Source organism: Aythya marila (assembly GCF_965140915.1).
Source record: "Aythya marila genome assembly, chromosome: 2".
NCBI lineage: Eukaryota > Metazoa > Chordata > Aves > Anseriformes > Anatidae > Aythya > Aythya marila.
The window spans coordinates 12,660,896-12,683,430 of record NC_139043.1 but is presented as its reverse complement, the minus strand read 5'-3'; the positions used below and the strand labels follow the sequence as shown (position 1 = coordinate 12,683,430).

The 22,535-nt window shown below is 34.1% G+C and overlaps 2 protein-coding genes across 5 annotated transcripts in view; one reads left to right on the top strand and one right to left on the bottom strand.

Annotated features, from left to right (window-relative positions):
• Positions 1 to 4,847, top strand: part of PITRM1 (pitrilysin metallopeptidase 1) — a 29,851-nt gene extending 25,004 nt beyond the window's left edge. The window contains exons 24-27 of one of the 2 annotated variants that reach the window (XM_082754868.1): positions 94 to 219; positions 1,499 to 1,644; positions 3,276 to 3,378; positions 3,963 to 4,847. In XM_082754868.1, coding sequence (XP_082610994.1) covers positions 94 to 219; positions 1,499 to 1,644; positions 3,276 to 3,378; positions 3,963 to 4,056 — 469 coding nt within the window. In that variant the 3' untranslated portion in view covers positions 4,057 to 4,847. Of the gene's footprint in view, positions 1 to 93; positions 220 to 1,498; positions 1,645 to 3,275; positions 3,379 to 3,962 lie in introns of those variants that run through there. The other variant, XR_014317038.1, reaches the window with a different exon arrangement.
• Positions 4,848 to 4,979: 132 nt separating this feature from the next.
• Positions 4,980 to 22,535, bottom strand: part of PFKP (phosphofructokinase, platelet) — a 44,714-nt gene continuing 27,158 nt past the window's right edge. The window contains exons 15-23 of one of the 3 annotated variants that reach the window (XM_082754871.1): positions 22,116 to 22,203; positions 21,120 to 21,272; positions 15,376 to 15,528; positions 10,666 to 10,830; positions 9,454 to 9,515; positions 8,324 to 8,435; positions 6,827 to 6,926; positions 6,096 to 6,201; positions 4,980 to 5,513 (exon numbers count right to left, since the gene is read on the bottom strand). In XM_082754871.1, the coding sequence (XP_082610997.1) occupies positions 5,360 to 5,513; positions 6,096 to 6,201; positions 6,827 to 6,926; positions 8,324 to 8,435; positions 9,454 to 9,515; positions 10,666 to 10,830; positions 15,376 to 15,528; positions 21,120 to 21,272; positions 22,116 to 22,203 (1,093 nt within the window). In that variant the 3' untranslated portion in view covers positions 4,980 to 5,359. The remainder of the gene's footprint in view (positions 5,514 to 6,095; positions 6,202 to 6,826; positions 6,927 to 8,323; positions 8,436 to 9,453; positions 9,516 to 10,665; positions 10,831 to 15,375; positions 15,529 to 21,119; positions 21,273 to 22,115; positions 22,204 to 22,535) is intronic. The other 2 variants (XM_082754870.1, XM_082754869.1) reach the window with 2 other exon arrangements.

Sequence of the window (22,535 nt, the reverse complement as noted above, 5' to 3'; positions counted from 1 at the left end):
ATGGGGATCTTTTTGAACTTCAGAGGCAGTTGAGAATATTACTGTTATCCCGTTCATTTAACATCTTTGCTGTTAATATTTCTCTCATTACAGCCTTCGAATTCTGGCACGGTTGATGACATCTAAATTCCTACATAGAGAAATTAGAGAGAAAGGAGGAGCTTACGGTGGAGGTGCTAAACTTAGCCACAACGGCATATTTACTTTCTACTCCTACAGGTAACAGCATTTGTTCGTGTTCATGTCTGAGGGAACTACTGACTGCACTTGTGTGTATCTTTGTTTGAATTTGTTTTGATTTCACTTAGTCTTGAAAGAGAGATACAACTATGTTGAATCAAAAGAAAGTGATTCAGCACTGATGATGTTGAGATTAATTGCTTAATGTATATCAGTTTTGTTAATAAACCCCTCCTCTGGTTTCTGTCCCTGGGAACGTCTAATTTCTCTCTGCTGGTAGCAACCATTGTTGTGTCTGTGTACCAGGCTTATGTAAGACTGGTTTTCATTTATTTCCTCATGAGTTAAGGAGGTCCTTCATATTTATTTATTTTTTTTAATAAATAAATAAGCAAATACAAGGAGAAAAAAAAAAAAGTTGAGATTTTGTTGTTTGAGACCATGGAGTAGAAATGATGCTGTTTCCTAACGCCCTGGTTTTGAAAATACACAGCTTCCTTGGCAGTGTCTGGAAACACCAGAGATTCAGCAGAAAGAAAGCATTGCTGGTGATGAGCTAGAATGGAGAAAGTCTCTTTTTTTATGCTTTTTGTTGTCAAGTCTGGAACAGTTAACCAGCTTTGGTCTTACCAAACTACTTTCAGATGAAATTTAAATTGGAAGCATTAAAGACTAGTTATAAAATCCCCCCTGGAAATGTCATAGAGTCCTAGCTTAAATAATTTTCCTAGACCAAAGGTAGTCCATCACAGTATTTGGACAGTATTCCTGCCTAAAATCTGAGCAGTGTTGCGCCTCTGCAAAGTTTCAACGTGGTGGGACTTGTCCTGGTTAGTATTTCAGTAGTTGTCAACCTGTTGCACTTGTTTTACAGAGAGCAAAAAGAGGTGTAGCAGGAAGAGCAGCTTAGAGGAGATAAGGTGGTATACCATAAATATTACTGTTGTTGATATTAATGGAAGTTAATGCTTATTAAGTTGCAACAGTGAATTGATAGTGCATTATAAACACTGTTGGCTTACCATCTTTTGAATGCCACTTCTCTGCACACTGTCTTGAAACTACTTATAGGCAAGTGAACTTGCTGCACTTGTGTATTTGAAAATTCAAAAAATGTCTGGTTTACTGTAATACTTGCTTCCTCTAAGAAAAAATCTAATAAACAAAAAGTAGGTTTCTCATTTGATGTAATCCACGTGTATCTATGTTTGCGTAATGAATAGTAAACTCTAAATTAAGAACAAAGTAATTACAGTATTTCACTTTGTAAGACTGAAGCCCTTAATTTTACCTTTTTTTTTATTTATTTTTCTTTAAGAGACCCAAATTCATTAGCCACCTTGAAAACATTTGAAAGAGCAGTTGAATGGGCCAAATCTGGAGAATTCACACAACAAGATATCGATGAAGCTAAGTTAGCAGTATTTGCTGCTGTAGATGCACCAATAGCTCCTTCAGATAAAGGTACGTTCTTAAGTTTTAAAGGAGAGAAAACAGTTAATTTGCTAAACTGAATCATATGTTAAAATTTGTACTTGGCAGATGTAAGACAACTGTGGTTTCAACAAAATACTCAGTTCCTGTTATTCCCTTTTCAGAAATAGCATACATTCAGTCTCTCCACTGAAGTATTCATATTCATGCTTGTCCTTGATGTCAGGGGAATACAGTTGGAACATGGAGGTATATTACAGAAACAAATTTAGGCTTGGAAAGGGAGTCAGATGCTAGCAAGCAAAAAAAATAAATATTTTGTCTTTTGATTAAAGACAAATAGAATTGAAGAATTATTTTCCTGACACAACTGTACATTTTGACTACAAATGTGTAACCTTCTGTGCATGCTTTTTTTTTTTTTTAAATAAATTAGAGCATAGCAATGCCACAGTGGAGGGTGTTACCTTCTTTACATATCTGCATGCATATCACAGTTGGTAGTATCTTCGCATCTTCTTTTTAGTTTGCCTACATGTTGCATTGCTTTCCTCACTTTTCCCTTCCTTCTCCAAGTCTCAGCTTAAATTCAATTCAAAACTTGCTAATTTAAAATACATTCCTTTCCTTTAAGTAATTATAGGAATAAAATTAATGTTATTTTAATATGTATTTGTATTAACGCTAGTTTGTTAAATAACACTTGAAAACGTGTTGAAAAGCTGATTTCGTGTTCTTTGAAATGAATTTGGTTTTGGCCTGGGCAATTTAATTTTAAAGAAAAAAGTAATCATTTTTAGGTGCAGATATGAGTGAAATGAACGCATATTGAATGTTGTAATTTGTGAGAGCAGTGATTTAATTTTAACATGTGCTGTAGCAGCTGTGACAAATTTAGTGAAGAACATTGTTCCATAGGCCTAGGATCTGTTGCAGAGACAAATAGCTATCCCTTAATACTACTGTTATTTATTTGGTCCTGCATAGGGTCTTCAACAACCTTATCTCATTTTATCCTGCCTTTGGCAGAAGTTTGGATGAGTTAACTGTCTCCAGATGTCTTTCCCACCTACTCTTTTTTTCTGTAATTATTTTCATGTTTAAAATCTTTGCTATGGTTATTTTGGAGTTCTCTGGTTATAGCTCCATGCATAACATTCATGTTAATATTGATGCTGAAATACTGTAGGTAAGTATTCCAACAAAAGCAATAAAGTATTTGTATGCAGACTTCTTTCTGTATGTAGCTTGATCAAAAGGTGATTAAACCATTGTCTTGGCATGTATATTACAGCTGATTGAAAATTTTAAGAGGTTGTTCGTACAAGCTGCATGAAATCCAGTTTGGCTAAAACATTTTAGAAAGTATTGAGACTTTTTAGAATGAATCTTGTCAGCATGTTTTGTTTTGCCTTGGTTTATTTCTTTAGGTTTTCTGGATCCCAATTACATTTAGGTTTTTGGCAAACTTGCCAGACTATATAATACAAATTCTAAATAGCAAACTCCTACTACCTCAGAAAAATAAACTTACTTACTCAATTCTAACTTTTGACATTTGATTGACAATTAATTTGTCTCAGAACAATGGTCAAACTGTAGGCTCTATTCTTCCCTTCCAGTACATCACTGCAGTATGCGGCTTTTTTTGTTTGTTTTAGGTATGGATCATTTCTTATACGGGATTTCAGATGAAATGAAGCAGTCACACAGAGAGCAGCTTTTTGCTGTCAACAGTGATAACCTGGTTAATGTGTCAAACAAGTAAGTCTATGCTCAACTTCAGAGAAAAGATGCTTGAAAAACTGAACAAATCAGAGAAGTTTGTTAAAGTTACCATAATTAAGTTCTTGAATTTCCTTGGTCTTCTGTACTACTTCCATTATTTGTTTTTGTAACCTTAGAGAGATGTTAATTATATTCTGATCATTGAATTTTAACAGATGTAATTCACCTACAACTTCAGAATGTAGGAGGGATTATTTTACTTTTCAAAAGCCTGGAAAGGGCCTGAAGAAAGAGTACACTCAGACTTCCAGCTCCTGGCTAAAGGAGCTGGTTCTTCTGGACTCCTAACATAGTGTACTTCTTTGGATTTCTGACTTGCACTTTAGAGTTAAGAATTTCACACAGAAGAACATCTGTTTAAGCAGATTAGGCTAGTTATGGCCAGGTGCTATTGACTGTTGTACCATCATTAATGGGGGGAAAAAATGTAAATCCAAAAGATGTTATAAAAGCAAACAATAGGTGCATATCAGACAGCACTTTTTCCTGAAATCAGTCTTTTAAACTGTGTAACATAGGTACAGATAACCAAATGCATTAACTTTTATTTCTTTTTGCAGGTATCTTGCAGTTGGGAAGAGCACACGTGGTCTGGCGGTACTTGGCCCAGAAAACGCAGATATTACCAAAGATCCCTCATGGGTCAAACGATGAATTGCTGCTGAACATCCAGGCTCATTTAAAACAAGCCAATCTTTGTGACTAAATTAATTATTTTTTTATATTAACTTTTAACTGGCCCATGGTCCAACTTAAATGTTCATTGCTGCTTCTAACAACACGCAACAAACCAGTTAAAACCATGTTGTCAAATCTTCTAACCACACAGTATTTGAGAGCAAGAATTATTTGCTCTGTTAGGACAAAGACCATAATATTTTACTCAAGAGACTCATATGGATACTATATAAATTAAATATTTTTGTATATGTAGAACTCCAGAGATTTAAATGGTATTTGTTTGAAATCATGTCTGCTGTTGGATATATAAAAAATTTTAAAAAAGTCTCTTATACTACAGCTTCCATTCTTTGGTATGCTAATTCCAGCTGCCTTTGCTGGAATTAATTCTTTTGTAGGTGGAATAACCACCTACAGCTAGAAGAGCTTTTGACAGTGCCTTCCACCTCACAGCAAGTTTGTAGTGAATGGCAGTGTAGTGGGCAAATCACTAATGAGTCTGTGTACAGTGCAGCTTTTATCTTGTTTATTTGGGCAACAGTCAGTCAACTTTTGGTATGAAATGGTTTAGTACTTTTTTGGTCATCATCTAGTTAACAAATCAGCCTAAGAAAAGAGTTTGGTTTAATTTTAAAATTAGGTTAACAAATAAGGTTATTTCTACCCTTTGCCCTCATTATGCAGAGTTTCTATAGCCTTAACAAAGGTAAGAGAAAAAGAAACATGAAACAAGTAAAAGTAGAAGAGTTGCTTTTTTTTTTTCCCCCCTTCACTAGATAGGGAATTAAGACTGATGCTTTTTTTCCTTCATTAGTCTGTAAAGAATCCTTCATGAAGGATTTTTGCTATTTGTGGTTAGAAGCAGGTGAATACATTTTGACACATCACACTTAAGATGTTTGCAACAGTACTTTATTTCACTTCAGATACATTAAGCACATCCTGTAACTCAACATAAAACTAGCCATCTACACTTACTTTTGGGTGTAAGTACTCTGAAACAAAGTGCAGTAGGTGAGTAACTTACAGAGTGCATAGAACAGTGTTGCACTTTTTTGTTAAAGGATAGTATGAGTAAAATGGTGCTTATTCCTTAGATGCTGGGATTTGTTTCAAATGTAACACAAATATAGGACAAAATTTGTGTGACGTGACTGTCTTGTTTCACATAAAGTGCTGGTACAATAACTTAAATGTTACAAAACAAAGCTGTAACGATTCTAAAGCATTGTTACTCACAATGTGCATCTATGACAACAATCTAAAAATGATCTCTTTAGATGGCTCCGGTTTCTGCTTCCTTTGGGCTGTGCATAGCAACATGCTCCAGCTGGCCTGAATCTGAAACATCATAGCTGGTCTTGTATTTGGCCAGGATTTTCATCAGTGGTCTCAGCTTCAGCCACCATTGCTCCATGGGAATCCTATGTCTGTGGTGTGGCGGAAGGAAAAAAAAAATATTTACTTAGTAGCCATGGCAAACAATGTGTAGCTAATTTAAGAACACTAACATGAATATTCTAACAAAGAGGATCGAGTATTGCTATTTATTGGGTTGCATTGGGTTGGTGCATATAATACTTATATGCACCAACAAAATGGGAAAAAATAAAAACAGAACACTGAAGGAAAAAAATAGATTTTACTGGATAGTTTTTCATAGATAAAATGCCATCTAAGGCACAAAAACACCACTCTACTATTCTATTAAATTTTATGAGAAGTAAACCAATTCCAGACATTAGAGCAAAGATGATAAAAAAGACAGTGGGCTCCCAGAATTCATAAAAGAGAACTTCATAAAGTATAAGGACTAGAAAGCATAAAGGGAGTTGTTCAAAAAGACAAGTGAACAATCAAAGTGAATCACTGGCTGAATATAGGCCAGAGACAGAAGCACAATAAAACAGTTGGCAAATGCTGTGTGTCAGCACCATGAAGAAGACGTTCATTTGATGTGGTGAAAGAAAGCCTGTGCTGAGATGTTTAAAATGTAAGCAGCATATACATACACAAAGTCTGTTTCATTCTTCAGCTCAGCCACTGGTTGGAAAACAAGGTTGCGTCTACGCATTCCCAGCAAACAGACTGAGTCATCAGTATTGGCAAATACTTTTCCTAAAAAGAATGAAATAATTCAAGACTTTTTTTATTCACATTTGTATGGCCAAATACCCTTGTTCTGTAATTAAAGTGAATGGGGTAATTAAAGTGAATTTCAGTTACTGAACATTTAACATAACATTAAAACATCAATTAGTACTTTAATAGGGTTAGGAGATCTTCACTTTTTACATTTAGCTTTGATGATTAGCCATGAAAACAGTGTAATTAATCAACAAGACTGAATTTTAACATCCAGTTTTAAATTAGATTTTAGTAAATAGTGTTTTATAAAAATTCCCAAAGAAGACATATTACCTTCTTCTGTCTCCCATGTAGCCATCATGGAACAAAAAGGAAGAACAGATGTAACTTAGGTAGTCATCAATTCCTTCATGCATAATAAACTGCAATCATACTAGCATTTTTTAAAGGCAGGTAAGAAAATAGCTATCTAAAATACTGACTTCACTTGAGGGGTAATATAGCAGGAAGCATAGCAAGACGTTACTGAATAAGATGGAAAGAGGTATGTTAACTAAACCTATCATGCATTCATGTGTTTGTGTATGGCAGTAGTCATATACTAATATCTAACTGAAGGCAGTAAAACGAGAGATAGGACCAAGTGTTTCTGCACCTTTCCTGTAGGTTTCTTTCAGCTTTTTGGAGATCCACTGCATAGCTTTTGCAGAAATTTTTGTCCCAAAGTTTCTATCAAATGGCGAAGGCGCACCACCCTGTGTGGAAATTTAACTGTGGGTTAATTCAGTTATCGAGTCAGTATTTGTCTTCTTATTTTACTAGTTTAATGGCCTGCTCACATCTCCCCCACTTTAAACAAACAAACAAACAAACCTACCACATAAACCAAGATAAAACACTTAAAATTTGTGTTAAGCCTGTGTAGAATTCTCACTGAATCAATACTACTTTTCACTTAAGGTAAACAAAGGCCACTGATTTCCCTTTCCTCCATTTTCCCTCAGTGCTGATCATAAAGCACCGCCTAGCTCTCACACTGCACTGGGCAACCCAGTTTCAGCATAATATAAAACAGGAAACAGTTGAAGGTGTCAGAATGAGTGTAAGAAACTTAAGTGCTGACTGTAATCTAGGAAGCTGGGGAAACAAAACTCTATTGCAGCTAGAAAAAGGAAGGCTAGAATGCTGTGTACATAAAACTAGGATGAAACAACTGGGTTGGGACTTTTTTAAATAGTACATTTTTTAATTAATATTATTTTTTATGGCTGCTTTTATTCAAAGTATTAAAACAGCCTTTATACGGCTCTGGGAACGACGTTATATTTTTTAAGCTGTCTATATATGAAGTCTGATTTTTGTGTTCATTTTCAATGCAACAGATGGAACTGAAATCATTGAACTATTCAGAACAACTTCACAAACAGCAGATCATTTCATCAATGCTGCTCTTGACCTTAAAAATAAATTTTGTTAAATTTTATGCAGAAAGTGCCAATCTTCGTGTTGAAGAATCTAAAAATAAGTAATGGTAAAAGGACTATGCATACAAGTTTAAATGACTTAATGTGAACAAGAGTTATTTCACTACTAGCACTTGAAAAATTTAGCTCTACATGTGTTTTTAACTGTACCTCAGTCTTGGTAATTACCATAGCCAAATTAGAAACTTATTATCTGCCCACTAACAATCAGCATGAGTTAAAGAGAGGGAAGCTACAGAGACCACAAGGAGAAGCTGAATGCTGTCTCTTCTACCAGAATAATCCATCTGCACGTAAAATTCCTTAACCAAATTTCTTCTCTTCCAGAGAGTTCCAAAGCCAGATACATTATGTAATGGTAGAGATGTATGTTCTAAATATGTATTACAGTAATAACGATAGCTGTAATGTCTATGATTTTTTTTTTTTTAATATAGGCAGAGGGAGAAAAAATAATTATTAAGAAGCTAAAGGTTGTTTTTTTTTTTCCTACATTTTAAGGAAGGAGTTGCAATAAATTGTGATGCTAACAAACACTTCAGAGCTACCTATGAGCAAAAATCCACACACTTTTTAATTCTGAGTCAGACTTACTTGAAATGCTTGAATAGTGTGTGCCCTTTGTGCATATAGTTAAGCTTGTCTGTAAACTCTAAAGTCATTTTTACCTGCTGCATGTGGCCCAATACATTTTTTCGACAGTCAAACACTCCTTTTCCTTCTTCAGAATACAGCTGATAGATGAAGTCAGTTGTGTAGTTCTCATTGCAGTTCTCATTTCTGTAACAATTCAGGCCAAATAGTCATAGCTAATTAACTGCTAAGTAGTCAATGTCTTTACAGATACTGAATGACAAACATCTTCCCAGTTTCTTGATAGCAGCGGTCACTGCTTGGATAATTTCATCTAATCCCATACGTTCACTTTCATGTTTCATGAACATATTTTGTGTAACATATTCATGATTTTAAAACCTGCATTACTTCTACTATACCAGCATTACTGGCAGGTCAGCTGGAATCCATTATTGAATAAGGTAGCGGAAAATAAAATTTATGTCTGACAACTTAACTATGCAGTAGAAAAACTTTACAAACAGAAGTTATACATACTGGCAGTAATGTCAGTATCTTGCCATTTATAAAAGCATGGATGATGAATAACACCTGGTCTGCTCCTTATCAGTACTTTAAATGTCAAGTATTTTTTCACCCTAATCACCATAAGCAGAAAAATGTAAACAAGTGTAATAGCTTCCTCATACAATTTATTATAGTACTCATTTTTCAGCCCTTTGCTACTCAGCACACTGAAGGTAAATGCTAATGAAAGAGAGAGAGAGAAGCTGCAGACTGATTCAGGATGCCTTAGAATGGATAATTTTAAAACATGTTAAATAACAAGTTTTAAAGTTTTTGGTCTTTGAAAAATGGTTTATCCTGTGTTACCTTGTAAAATCTAAGTAGAATTTTTATAGTAAAGGCTATATGTGCATGCTAGTTTTCACTGTCTTTATTAATAATCTACAGTTAAAAATCATTGAGAAAATAGGCTGAAAAGAGAATCAAGTATTAGATTATAGAACAATTATATTTACATAGAAAGAAGGAAGTTTTGGGCTTCAGCTCCCAGACAGCTCCCAGACTTGCCTTCTGGAGCAACAGCTTTGCTAATAATCTCATGCTAAAGGAATAATCAAGGAATACAGACTTGAATTGTCTTCACTAGTGGCCAAACAGCCTTGGCTGCGAGTGCTCAGCATCACAGATTTCACTTACTACAACTATTTTTGCTTACCTCAGCACTAGACCACGCTGGATACTGGTTTTCATCTTTTCAGTTAAGTGTTCCACATTAGCCTAGGAACAACAAAGGTATTTTTAAAGAGATAAGCACAACTTTTAAAGAGCTTGAATGAACCTACGAGCTTATCCTGAAAGCTCGTGTAAAGATTCCACATCAAGTAATACGTACAAATTCAAATAATCAATTTTAGAGATCCAGGAAAACATATTGAGTATGGCTATTCATCTTGGGTTAAAATGAACTTCTTCTTCTGCATCACAAATTTAAATTGTGATTTAAATTCAAATCACAAATTTAGATTTTAGTAGGCACATAAAATTGTTATTTTTTTAATGCTATACTGATAGAGCACCAAATTGGATTACCTTGATATACATAAAAATACATTGTCACATAAGGTCTAATCCTGCCGTTACTCCCAATCCTTGCAGTCCTATATGGATCCAGCAATGTATTACCGCGTCAGTACTCCCGTGCATGACATGAAGAGTGCATGCCACTGCAAAATGAGTGGGGAGGAACTACAATTCACTTTCTATCTATTAGGAAATCTGTATCTGCTCAGGTTTGTATTAGTCCATGACAGCAGCTAGCACTTCAGAAGTGTAAAAGCCTTGTAGTAGACAAGTTTCACATCAGCTTACCCTCTGCAAAGTCATATCCTAATCCGTAGCCCTTAAATCCTAAAATCTTTATTTCAATAACACTTCAAAAATGCTCGTAATAGTTTATCAAAGTCAGTATCTAATCCACCTTAAATCCTGTTCATTCCCTGACCTGAGCAGCCTTCTGACACAATGAGCTGAGGCACAATTATAATGGAAAAGGTATTTCTTTTTATCCTGTATTTGTCTGTCTTTTCAAGCTGCTGAACTTTTTTCATTTACATGTTGCTTGAATTTCAATCAGAAGAACAGAAATGAAATGATACCCTAATAATATTTAATGGTTAATACAAAAAAAATCATCAGTTAACTGACCCTGACGCCAAGAACAACTGGGTGTATGTTCCTTTAGGTAATAAGGCATAAAAACTGGAACTATTTGACGGTGCTACTGACAAGCATAGCTTTTAGCTATAGTATAATTAAAAATAAACTACAACAAAAAACAAGTTAGCTATCTACTTCATATATATACATGTATGTTCAACAGTTTTAGGATCTACCTAAAAATGAGGAAAACATTTCTCATTTTGCATACCTGGAGCTCTCGAATATCAAACTGTTCTTCAAAAATATAAGCAGCGTCAGCTCCTGCCGCAAGGGCCCCCATATTGGCCAGATATCCACAATAACCGCCCATGGTCTCAATGATGAATACACGACGTTTGGTACCACTAGCTGACTGTTTGATGCGATCACATGTCTACTCAAAGATAAGATATTAGAAATTTTAAATTCTGAATTTTTATTTTATGTCACACATTTTTGTGTCACATTTTGATTTTAAAAATTTTATTAAGAGATAAATTTTAAAAGGCTCCAACATAATATAACCCATTTAACTACCATAAGTCATTTTCATAAGTAATATATTGAACATCACACTAGCAAAACATTTTATTTTGACGATCAACACTTGTTTCATGCAAATACTAACAAGAAATAAATTTGTCTTGTGCATGAACATAAAAATTGTGATAGTTTTCTAACAGAGATACTAATACATATATTAGAGCTTTTTAATCAGTTTGAGCATAAGTTTCTCTTCTTTACTTTGACTCCATTCATTACTGAAAAACTTTTATCATTTTACTATTGATTTTAAAGTTTACTGCACTCCTGACTATGCTCAAGTTTAAAAAAAAAATATGTAACTGTTCATACTCTTGGGTATGTTCTGCTCTGTGGATTACTTTCCAACAAAGATATCCACAGAAATACTATTCAAGCACTACTGGAGCTATTGCTCCTTTATTTATTTATTTGTATCATGCTCTGAACAGCCTAAGAAACATTCTCTACTAGGAGACCTGATGCTCACATAGCACCAATACTACCGGTATTTACTATGGTTGCTTAAGAAACTTGGGAAAGAGTAGCAGAGAAAATCTCCAGGGTTATAGGACCTAGGAAACTGACATTACTACGCATAGCCATGCTATAAGAAGCTAGCTGACAAGCTCTCACTTCCTGGAATGAAAATATTTCTACAGCAACTGTTCAAAGTTATTTTTAAGTCATAGGACAAAAATACTTCCTTTCAGGAAGAGATTAAGAAAAGAAACATATTACTTCCTCCTTTTCCTTCAAAATCAATAAAAGTTATGCTAGACTTGGTAACAAGAATAATTTTGGAAAGTTGATGTATAGTCCATACATCAGTTCCATTTGGTAAAAGTAAGAAATGAAAGTATCTAGCAATCGCATAATTTTGAAACTTGAATTATATTTTTAAGAACTCCTCATGCCTTACTAATTTTCTGAATGACCAACTACAGATCCTGTTAATATTTATTTGTTTCACAGATTTTTACAACCAAAAGCTTCATTCAGATAGCAACAGGACTTCAAGAAGAAATTGTGAGCTATAGGAGCTTCAAAAATATACCAAACAGACCACAATAAATACTGAATTGGTAAGTGAGGAAACTTAAAAAGACTAAAACTTTTAACATCATAGTGCTTAACGCATTCAGAAACTAAAACCAGTATGCATTTATTTAGGTCCAGCTACCAAAAGATGCATGTAACTTAATCTATGCATCTTTATATTTTCACACATATGTAAACGTATACCTCTACCCCCCATGAACCCATACACACACTCAAGTGCAGAATTCACACAGATGTATTAAGAATACTGATTAACACTCTGTTATGGAAAATGTTTCTGAATACTTCTGTTTATCATAACCTAAACAAGTTTAGATAGAACTTCGTTGTTTTTTTCAAGGTGACATTTTCTTTTACCCGTCTTGGATTTTACAGTGTCCTCAAGCTTTCCTGTTCCAGATGTGGTTTTGTGGTTTTGTAATTGTTGCAGAATGCTGGTACTTGGTATATGGTAAACAACAAATTTATAAAAGTCCCTATTACTTGTAACAGTAGCAGGCACATTGATTTTAACTCAAAAAAAAAAAAAAAAAAAAAACATGCCCACCCCCACATGCCTAGAACTGGATTGATAATACATTGATTTCCTTCTGTTTGAGAGACCTAAAACATTTGTAAACTTCAAGCAAGTTTTCCTGCTGCTGGTACAAGAATGAAATTTTCTGCTTTGGGGATTAACCATTTTAGATGTATTTAGAAGGATGTCTCTTGTAATAGAAATGCAGAAGAAACTGTCTGCTATTCTTGCTGTCTCAGAATAACTGTGACAGAAATACTCAAATGGCACTGATAGATTTTAAAGAAATTCAGACAGCTTTATAGGAGATACAATACAAGTGTTCTTATTCAGTTAGCAGCCTGACTCAAGACTTAAGAGGATTAAGTTCTAGGACCCAATATGCATGAAATCAGACTGGATGAAATGTGATCTTTTCTAGCCTTAAGACACACAGGTATCTCTGTATGTACAGATGTTTTTATTTAATATGGTTAGCAGTAATCTTCTGCAATCTAGTAGCCATACATTTCAGTCTTCTACATGCCTGCTATAGACAGACAGACCATCTTTATAAACTGTTGCTATGTTGCTTTCTAAGCAATACCAATCACCATAATAGCAAATGGTGGTGTTAGGTACTAAAACCAGAAGGCAAGGCAATTCCTTTTTATGAACGTCTCATGTTTTTTACTGCGATGATATATAGACTATCATACAATCAGTTTAACTTGTCACGTTGCTAGCTCCTTTTATCTCAGCTTTTTCATGGTAGAATTTCAAATCCTTACTTTAATTGACTATGATGAGTAAAAAAAACACATAGCTTTTTACATTGATGCTATATTTCCTGTTTTAGAATAACTGCCAGTGAAAACTTTGTGTGTACTTGTCTACACAACAATGGATTTTGACATTGGATTTTGACATAAAACATTAGCATAGATTTTTATTTGCTACTTTCAGGGAGAGAGATTTGTAGCTGGTATTAACCCAGGAATTTTTTATTCATGGTTATGGGGTCAGCTTCAAAGAAACTGAGACTATAATAGCAAAGACTACTGCTGTGGTAGAAGCCCTTTGTTACTTGTCCATATTTCACTGCCTTGACACTACCTTCTGTGAAACCTCACAGTGAGCTTGGTCAAGTAATTGATCAGGATTTTAAGTCACCTTTCATTTTTTTCCTCCCCATTGCCCTGTCTCCTAAATAAGCTTCCCCTCCTTAAAAATCTAGAATAAAAATTGTTCTAGCCCTTTTTCCTGATGGTCTTGGAAAAAGTAGAAGTGAACCTATACAAAATTGGAAAAATAACATTCTTAGAAATTATATTTACCAAATTCTGTCTTGGACTTCAGTCTTGACTCTGTATTTTTAATTCACATCCTACTCCATAGGCTAGAAAGGCCAACGCTCAAGAGTATGATGCAGTTTCAGGACTCTTAAACATGGAGGTATGGTGATTCTTTCTGGAGAACTTTTTAAGATTCCATTGCTAGTTGTGTTGTCATACGAACTAAACCAGCTTCATGAAAAATCTGATATTCAAACCTCCAAAACAACAATATTTTATCTTTTTAAATAAACAAAACTTTCTGAAATTTAATAGATCACTTTTTTTTTTTTTTTTTTAAACAGAGCATTACTGAATGCTGTACAAATTGCAATTAAAAGTACTTAAAGCAGTGAACTAAGAGGAAGCAGTAGTATGTATATTTTCTTTTCCATTGTGTTGTCGTGTTTTTATTTTTACATGTGCCTATCAGCCACACTTAAGAGGCTGGGTAAGGCAGAAGCAGCTAATGGAGTGACTAGAGGACTTGTGTCCTACCTGTGAATGTGCCGATGCTGTTTACCCATTCTACATCATAGGTTGTCTTCATTCTCTTCATTCCAGGGATGTAATATTGCATCTCCTACTGACCAGGTCATACTATATTCTGATGCAGCTATTTCATTTAGCTACAAGAGGATTTTTACTCTAATGAATAAGTAATTCTGTACCGGAGCAGGAAAACAAATCAGTTTTCAAGATGATTTCTCAAACCCCAGGATCTCCAAGCAGACTTTCTTGGCCAATTGCATAATTATTCATTTAGTTTCATAATAGGAGGTTTGATAGAACCCAAAGCTATTCAGTCATCTGTTTGCATTAGTCCTCAACCAGTTCCCTTTTTTGTTACTCCAGCAGACTTGGTGAAATGGTAAAGAATTAAAGACTTCATATAGTAATTGTACCTGAGGAAAAATGCTACAGCAGACTAGAACTAGAAAACTGATTGTTCTGATCAAAATGGAGAGCTTCACCCATAGCAAGATCTGGCTTCAAATCAGCATCAGTGATGAACTTAACTGCTTACACTATGTTTATACTTGATGTTAAACCTATGTAGTCCATACGATTATTCACGTGTTTAGTGTTAACACACACACAGATGTTCTGTTATGCTAAGTTCAGTCATTGGCCCATACAATAAATATGGTATTTATAAAAGATGTGCTTTCTTCTTTCAGCTAAATAATGTTGAGAAGCTACTTAGGATTTAAAAAAAAAAAAAAAAAAAAAGAAAAAAAAAAGAAAAGAAATTCATAAAATCTTTTATTTTCAGTAAAAGCAAATGCCTTAAGCACTAATGCAGTAGTCTTGGATAACAAAATAGAATCCCCAAAAGCTAAATACTGACTATAATCAACTTTAATTAGGTTCATATTTAATCAGTCTTGGTAAAGTTCTTAACTGTAAAACATAAAAATTACAGTGACAGAATTATTTTAGAACACTAGACATTTCAAGGTCTTTAGGTATCCTGATGTTATGTATGTTACCATCTTAACTTTTAAAAGATACACGGTCTTACCTCCACAATAGCATTCAAGGCAGTGTCAGCACCAATGCTAAAGTCTGTGCCTGGCACATTGTTGCTAATAGTAGCAGGCAACACACAGATAGGTACGCAAAACTCCTCAAAGCGGGAACGTGCCTCATGTAGCTGCAGACAACTTTCATAGGCCTGAAGCAGTGGTACAAGTATGAGTGATACATTCCTTGTCTTTGGATTGCTCTGCTAATGACTCCTTGCATGTGATGGTAAATTTGGCTGTCCATTGGCCCAAGTGAATACAATTGGTGAGATTATTGGGGGTGCATCCTGTACAGACCACAACAGTGCACTGAGGTTGCATTGGCACAATGCTCTTTGAAGAAATGCAGATGATTAGTGCAGGTAAATATGGAGTGAATATGAAGTGTGCACAGCATTAGAGGTCTGAAGCAGTTTAGCAGAAAGAAGACAGCACAAAGATGGACTGGAAATCATTCAACAAAAAGCCACTTAAAGAACAAAGTTTGATACGTGTTAAGAAGTTCAGAAAGTTAACTAGGAAAACACCTGCAACATGAAGGAAATGCTTAAAAGAAATCTGTTTTTTAACACTATGTTATCCTACAAAGTCAAGACACACCTATTTCCACTGAGAAAAAAAAAAAAAAAGAAAAAAATTGCCTTTGCCTTCCAAGGTTCTATCGACATCACACATGTGCTTCTATTCACATAGATCACACGGAGGTCCAGAAAAATCCAAGAACATGTGCACATGGATGAGCTAAAGTTTGCAAGTATATTTCAAAATTGCTTTGTGAAGCAGCTGTAGGTATTTAGGAAGATTCCAAATTACAAAATAAATCTGCATGTGAAAAGGATTATGTGTTCCTAACAGATGTAAAAATAATGCTTGAAATTCAAGCTGTTTTAAGTCAGTAAACTTTTTTTTTTTTTTAAACTTACATTATTCCAATTCTACCTAATCCAAACTCATTCAGCATCTCTCATGATGTGTGACAATTTTTTAAACTACCTATGTAATGACTCTCCACAAGAAAGTCTAATTACATAGTATGTTCCTATTTTGTTAATCCTTTTCCCAGAAAAGAATGACGTTCACAGAAGTCTCATCTTTTTTCAATTTCTCAAATCAGTTCAGAGAAGCAAACTATGGCAAATCAAATTATTAGGTAGCTATTTCCACAAATATCTCCACAGCTACTAATTTAATCAATGACTTGGGAGAAAGCGATGGGAAAAAATTCACTCGTGAGAGCTCTGCTTAAAGGCTCTTTTCCCCAGATGGAGCAGATCCCATTCAGTGAGATGACAGGTCATATGTCATCGGGTGAATCCAGTGCAAACGAAGTTTCTAAAGTCTATGTTGACTTCAGATAAATTTTGGAAGTGCAACTTTAAACTCAGCTCAGTGCTAGGATGCATTTCCAATTTAATATCTCAGTCTAAAAAGCTGCTGTTTCAGATCTGCAGCTCTGAGTAGTATAGCCAAAACAGCGACATTATTTATTTATTCAAAACATTCTGATTATTTTATTATTATTATTTTTTGAGTGGATGAGAATGAATTTTCACTGAGAAAATTTCATTGAGCAGTAATTGCTTAGCTTAGCTTAAGTCAGTCAGTTGCATTTTTTGTTTCTAAGGAAAGAAAGTGACGTCAAAACCATAAGGCTTCTTAGAGATCTGCAAAGAAACGCTGATGAATTTCTCTGAAAAGTTTTACAATGAGACTTTTGGGAAACCATGCTGAAGGGAAATTTAGAGCAGTAACTAACACAATTGGTTAGTTATGATATGGTAAGATATGTTTTTACTTGCATTAAATTTTGCCATTTCATTTGATGCAAGTGATTTTAGCAAACATATCCAAAGATTGTACCTCCACCAAGCATAAGCATCAGATAATTATACACAGCATCTTAGCATCACCGCAGAAAATACGAAAACATTTTCAATGAAAGGTAATTTAACAATTCTGGAAGGTAAATGATGGGTGGTTGTAATCATTGCTTTACATTTTATTTTGTTTTTTTAATGAGGACAACAGTAAGATCATAGAGGAATACTGTACCACATCAATAACATGTTTTAATCATTTCATATCCATTTACTGTATTATTATTTAGAAGTGTATTGGCAGAATCAAATGTGTTTTATAAAAATACAAGCAGTCAAGCACAGACTGTGTTCTGTTGACTTGTGTCCATTAAAAGGGATGGACTTACTGCCCCAGCTCCATATCCACATTGCTAGGACCAAACTGGATGAAAACTGAATTGGATAATTAGTTTGGCCAGGTTAATATTCAGCCTGTTCAGCTGCATGATTCAGATTAATGTACAATCACGTATGCTAGCACCAGCATAGGGATGATAACAGGAGAGTGGTCCTTTTTTTTTTTTTTTTTCCAATGAAACTGCACAGACAATCTAATAAACTTTCTTCACTCCAGTGAGAAATTGTCTTCTTGTGGCTGTTTGCTATTCTTTTTCTCATGACCAGTTGATCAGCTTGCACACCCTTCCCTTTGAAGGATGGAATGAAAATGCAGATTGTCAATTCTCTGAGCATATCAAAAGATTTCAGCCTCCTCTTTTTTCAAGTTCCTTCATTCTCCATCTCTAGCTGCTACCTTTACTTTTCATTTCCACATCTAGTTCTTATGTCCTAAATCACAATGCATATATGGGAATACATTGTTCTGGATTATTGCTCTTTCTGTCACTGTCCTCTAGCCTTTGTAGGCTTTGTTTTCAAATTTAATTTTCATATTTTCCATACATTTTCACACTGTGTAGCTAGAAGTCTAACTTTTTATTCATTCTTCTACTTACAGAGTAGATTTCATTTTTTTTTAATTTCACTCATAAAAATGTGTTGATAACCTCCACTTTTGATGGTTATTAAATAACCCAGTAATGTATAGGTTATTTCTACGTAAGTATGAAGACTAACACTTTTCTTGTCATATTTCAGAAGTCTGATATCCAAAATAGTACTCTACTTATTTCACTGAGTTAGCAACATGAAATTAAGAACACAGGTACTTTTATTACCGTGGTTAATTTACTGCTGCTTCTTTTCAGAGAAAAATTCAAGTTAACGTTCTCATCCTGTAATTCTAAATAATTTATGTCTACCTAGATACAAAAAGCCTAAAGTATACCCTATTCACATATTGAAACTTCCACCTTTCCCCAGGTATTCCAGTACTGTGGAATACTGACAATTTCTCTGACAATTGTTCTCACTGATATTTTACACTGAAGTGAAAATAGAATATATAGGCAAATTTAAAATGCTACTCAAGAGACAACCCAAATTCTACCATTCTACTGATTAAAAGTCTAACATTGTAAAATACAATTTGGAAAAAAAAATAATCAAGAGCATCAAAGAATCTGTCACAGAATCCAAATTCTAGTTATTGAGAAACATACCATCCACTATCGTGACTTAGGACACAGCATGCTCTTGCCTAATAACTCATCCAGAAGATCTGTAACTGTTCAAGTATTTACAGATCATATACCATCTTTAATACCAAGTTTAGGTAAGTATAAAACAAAGTAGTCTGATTTGTGTTCGTTTATTTTCTTTTTTAAATGCAACATCACCACATATGCAAATGTCTCAGGGTACCATTTACATGCCTTGACAACTCTCAAACAACCTAACACTGACAAACATCTATTAATGCCAAAAAGCAACAAGGCCTCATTACCCAGAAGATTTTACTTACCTTACTGAACGTTGTTGAGAACATAGAATTGTAAAAGTACCACAGAAAAACTAAGCGTGGTAACACTTTAGTGTGCTAATCTGAGAGCTAAAAGACGCTAATCTGAAAACTTGACACATTTACTCATCTAACAGTGTCAATAGGAATGAAAATTATATGACTTGTATTGAGCCTATAAGTCACACTTAACAGGGGACAGCATCGCTATTGAACCTGATCTGAACATGTGACACAGGAATGAAAGGAAACATTTTTTATTACCAGTCTTAGTGGATCATATTCAAACAGTCAGAGCAGAAAACTGAAAAAATACTAAGCAGGAATCTTTCCTTAACACAAAAGTCTGCTCCTTTCCAAGGAGAAAAAAAAAAAAAAAAAAAAAAAAAGAACAAACCTTAACCTTCTAAATCTTAACCTTCTATTGGCTTGAAACTAAATCCTGCAAAGCTATTACATTTTGTATACATTTCAGAGAAAAATCTCGACAAAGTAAAATGCAAGAACAAAAAGACTATCAGTAAGATACAACACAAACAAGTTTTCAACTACTGCATTGAAAATATGGAGACACTGTCAATTTGTTACCTAATGAAGTCTAACAGTATCTAGAAACCTAAGTATAAAGCAAAACACATCAACAGTATAGGGAAAGGGAAAGAGAGGGAGACCCTACTCTACATGAAATAACCTATAAAAAGAAGGTAGTTAGGTAAACATACACAGGTTATGAAAAAAAGGAGAAAAGAAAAGTAGGTGTCATGCACAGTCATTTTACTCACCTCAATTTATGATCAATCATTTTGGTGAGATATTTTTATTTACCAGAACTGGAAAAAAAGTCAACCTTTATAAACCTACAGTCTTGTTCAAGGCAACAGTTTGGAAAACTGAAATTTCTTAACTCAAATGAGAATTATCTTGAGAAAAACAAACCCCCATGTTGGTATGGTAAACAGAAATAAATAGGTGAAAATTATGTTAATGCTCTTGAGGTTGATAGCTTTTGAGGAATCATTGATATTTTTTGAAATATTATCATGATTAAAATCTTCAAACAAATCTATATGACAGAAGAACCGATATTACATTTCAAAAGCAATCTGAGATTCTTTTCCTACTTTACACAAACATCATGGTTATTGTTTTTAGTTTTTTGTTTGTTTTTAAACGTAGCTCAACATGTATAATCAGTGAAAATATTTTTGCTCCAACACTACTGGATATGCATCCACAGATTATACTAAAAAGAAAAATAAAACCAAAAGAAGTGTAATGTTCCCATTGTTATTGCTTGGATAACATTATCTCAAAATATATAGGAACAGTATTGCTTTTCTTAGCAGGTGTATGATTGATTAGTGCTTCCTAAGTGATTCAGGTGAACTGTAAACATGCGTGCTTGATGTATTATTTGTGTGGCACCTGATAATTCTCTGATAATCCAACTGAATTTACTTTTAATTGATCCATTCTTAATTTACATTATGTTACTGTTGTATTTTGCTGTTGTTTTTTTTTTTTTTTTTAATATAATATGTCTCAGCTCTTTATGTTAAATCTGTTTCTTTTATTAGTAGTGTATACAATTCTTATTACAGAAATGGTTACATAAATAAGGATTCATTTCTGAACAGAACAATATTCACTTGGGATTTGTCACAGCTGGGTATACTGAAACTTCACATATAACAGGGATTTTTTTTTTCCTTATTCTACAGTGCAAATGATCATCAAGTCCTAGCTTTAGGTTTCTTTCTTTCCTATATAATAAATACATGCCACCCTATTTGGTAGTTTACAAATTCAAAGGTCATTGTAGTTTTGGATCTACCTCTGAGATCACAAAACTTCTCTCTTTTAACTAAGTATCATGAATGTGCCTATACTGAGTAATTGTATTATTTTCCAGATTAGATTTCCAAAGTTCTGGTCTATAAAAATATCCATTTCTAGCCAATTCAGTCAGTTTTAACCAGAACTGCTGTATTAGTAAGCGCACACACCAGAACAGACTTACATCAGTTATAGTGTTCAGAGCAGTATCTGCACCAATGCTGAAATCTGAACCCGGTACATTGTTGGATACTGTTGCAGGAACCATAACCATTGGAACACAGAATTCGTCATATTTCTCTCGGGCAGCTGACAATTCCAGGAGTCCGAGGTACGCCTGTTGGGCACAGGCATTGGATGAAAAATTAGGACAAATAAAATAAAGACAAGGTTGGAATGATAAAATGGAACGGGCCACAGGGGGAGCCATTTCTACCACGACACACTTCAGCAAGTCAAAGCATTAAGAATCCACTAAAATGACAGATACACAAAAAAAAACAGAAAGGATTAAAAACATGTATGCATTTGAAAAGAAACAATAAACAGAATACTCATTCATTTCAAGAAAATATGTAATTTAGACATAAAGGTGCTTTGTACAACAAATATACAAAATAATTCCCCAATCTTCAGGTACTATTACCTGTTGTTTCAAATCATAGTATTCCTGAATCAAGACATCCTTAAAAAAAATCACTTTGGTAAAGTAAGATGAACTTGAAATATGGACAGAAAACAAAAAAGAACACTTATCTTCATTTATTACAGATTTTTAAATGCACTGTTTGAGAAGAGTGGCTTAAATAAGGGACCACAGTACAATTACAACTAAAGCTTAAAAACTTTTTGATGTGTTCTGAGTATTGATATGGTATATAGACTTGCTTGTACTGCTGAAGTTATTATTTTTTTTTTTAAATATAGAAACAGCATCACATCACCTCATCTTATTTATCCATTTAGCTTACCTGTTTTTTCAGTTATTAGTCATTGCCTTGAATGCCAACTTTCCACAGAAATCAGTGATTAGTAAAAACTGATCCTAAATGCTATATTGTGCATAAAATACAGCAAATCAAATGCACTTTACATGAAGATTGGGTGAAAATTAAAATGGTCTATTTCTTTTGTTAGGAATTCTATTCTACTTAGACATAAAGTTGAAACTTAATTGTACCTCAAATCCACCAATAACCATAAGAGCGTTAATGTTGTTAGTGCGCATCTGGTCAGCGATCTTCTCCAAATACTTAGCAGGAAGAGTACTGAAAATTATTAAACCAAAAGAAAAATAAAAACAATTTACAGACTCTGCAGCAATAAGAATTAATTACTAAGCCATAACGGTAAACCCAGCAAGCAATAGAATATTTTTCATTTTAAATACCTATTCATAAATGTATTTCTTTCTGGCTGCCTCTAAGGAATCACATCAGCTATGAGAAAAATACAGGTTTGCAATACTTTTAAATAATTTCCCTAGGAAATTTTTCAGTTGAAGAAGAATGACAACTCCCATTGTCATTCTCTCCTCAGAGCTGATACAGTACCATCAAGATACCCACATTGGAATATAACATTTAAAAAAAATAAAATA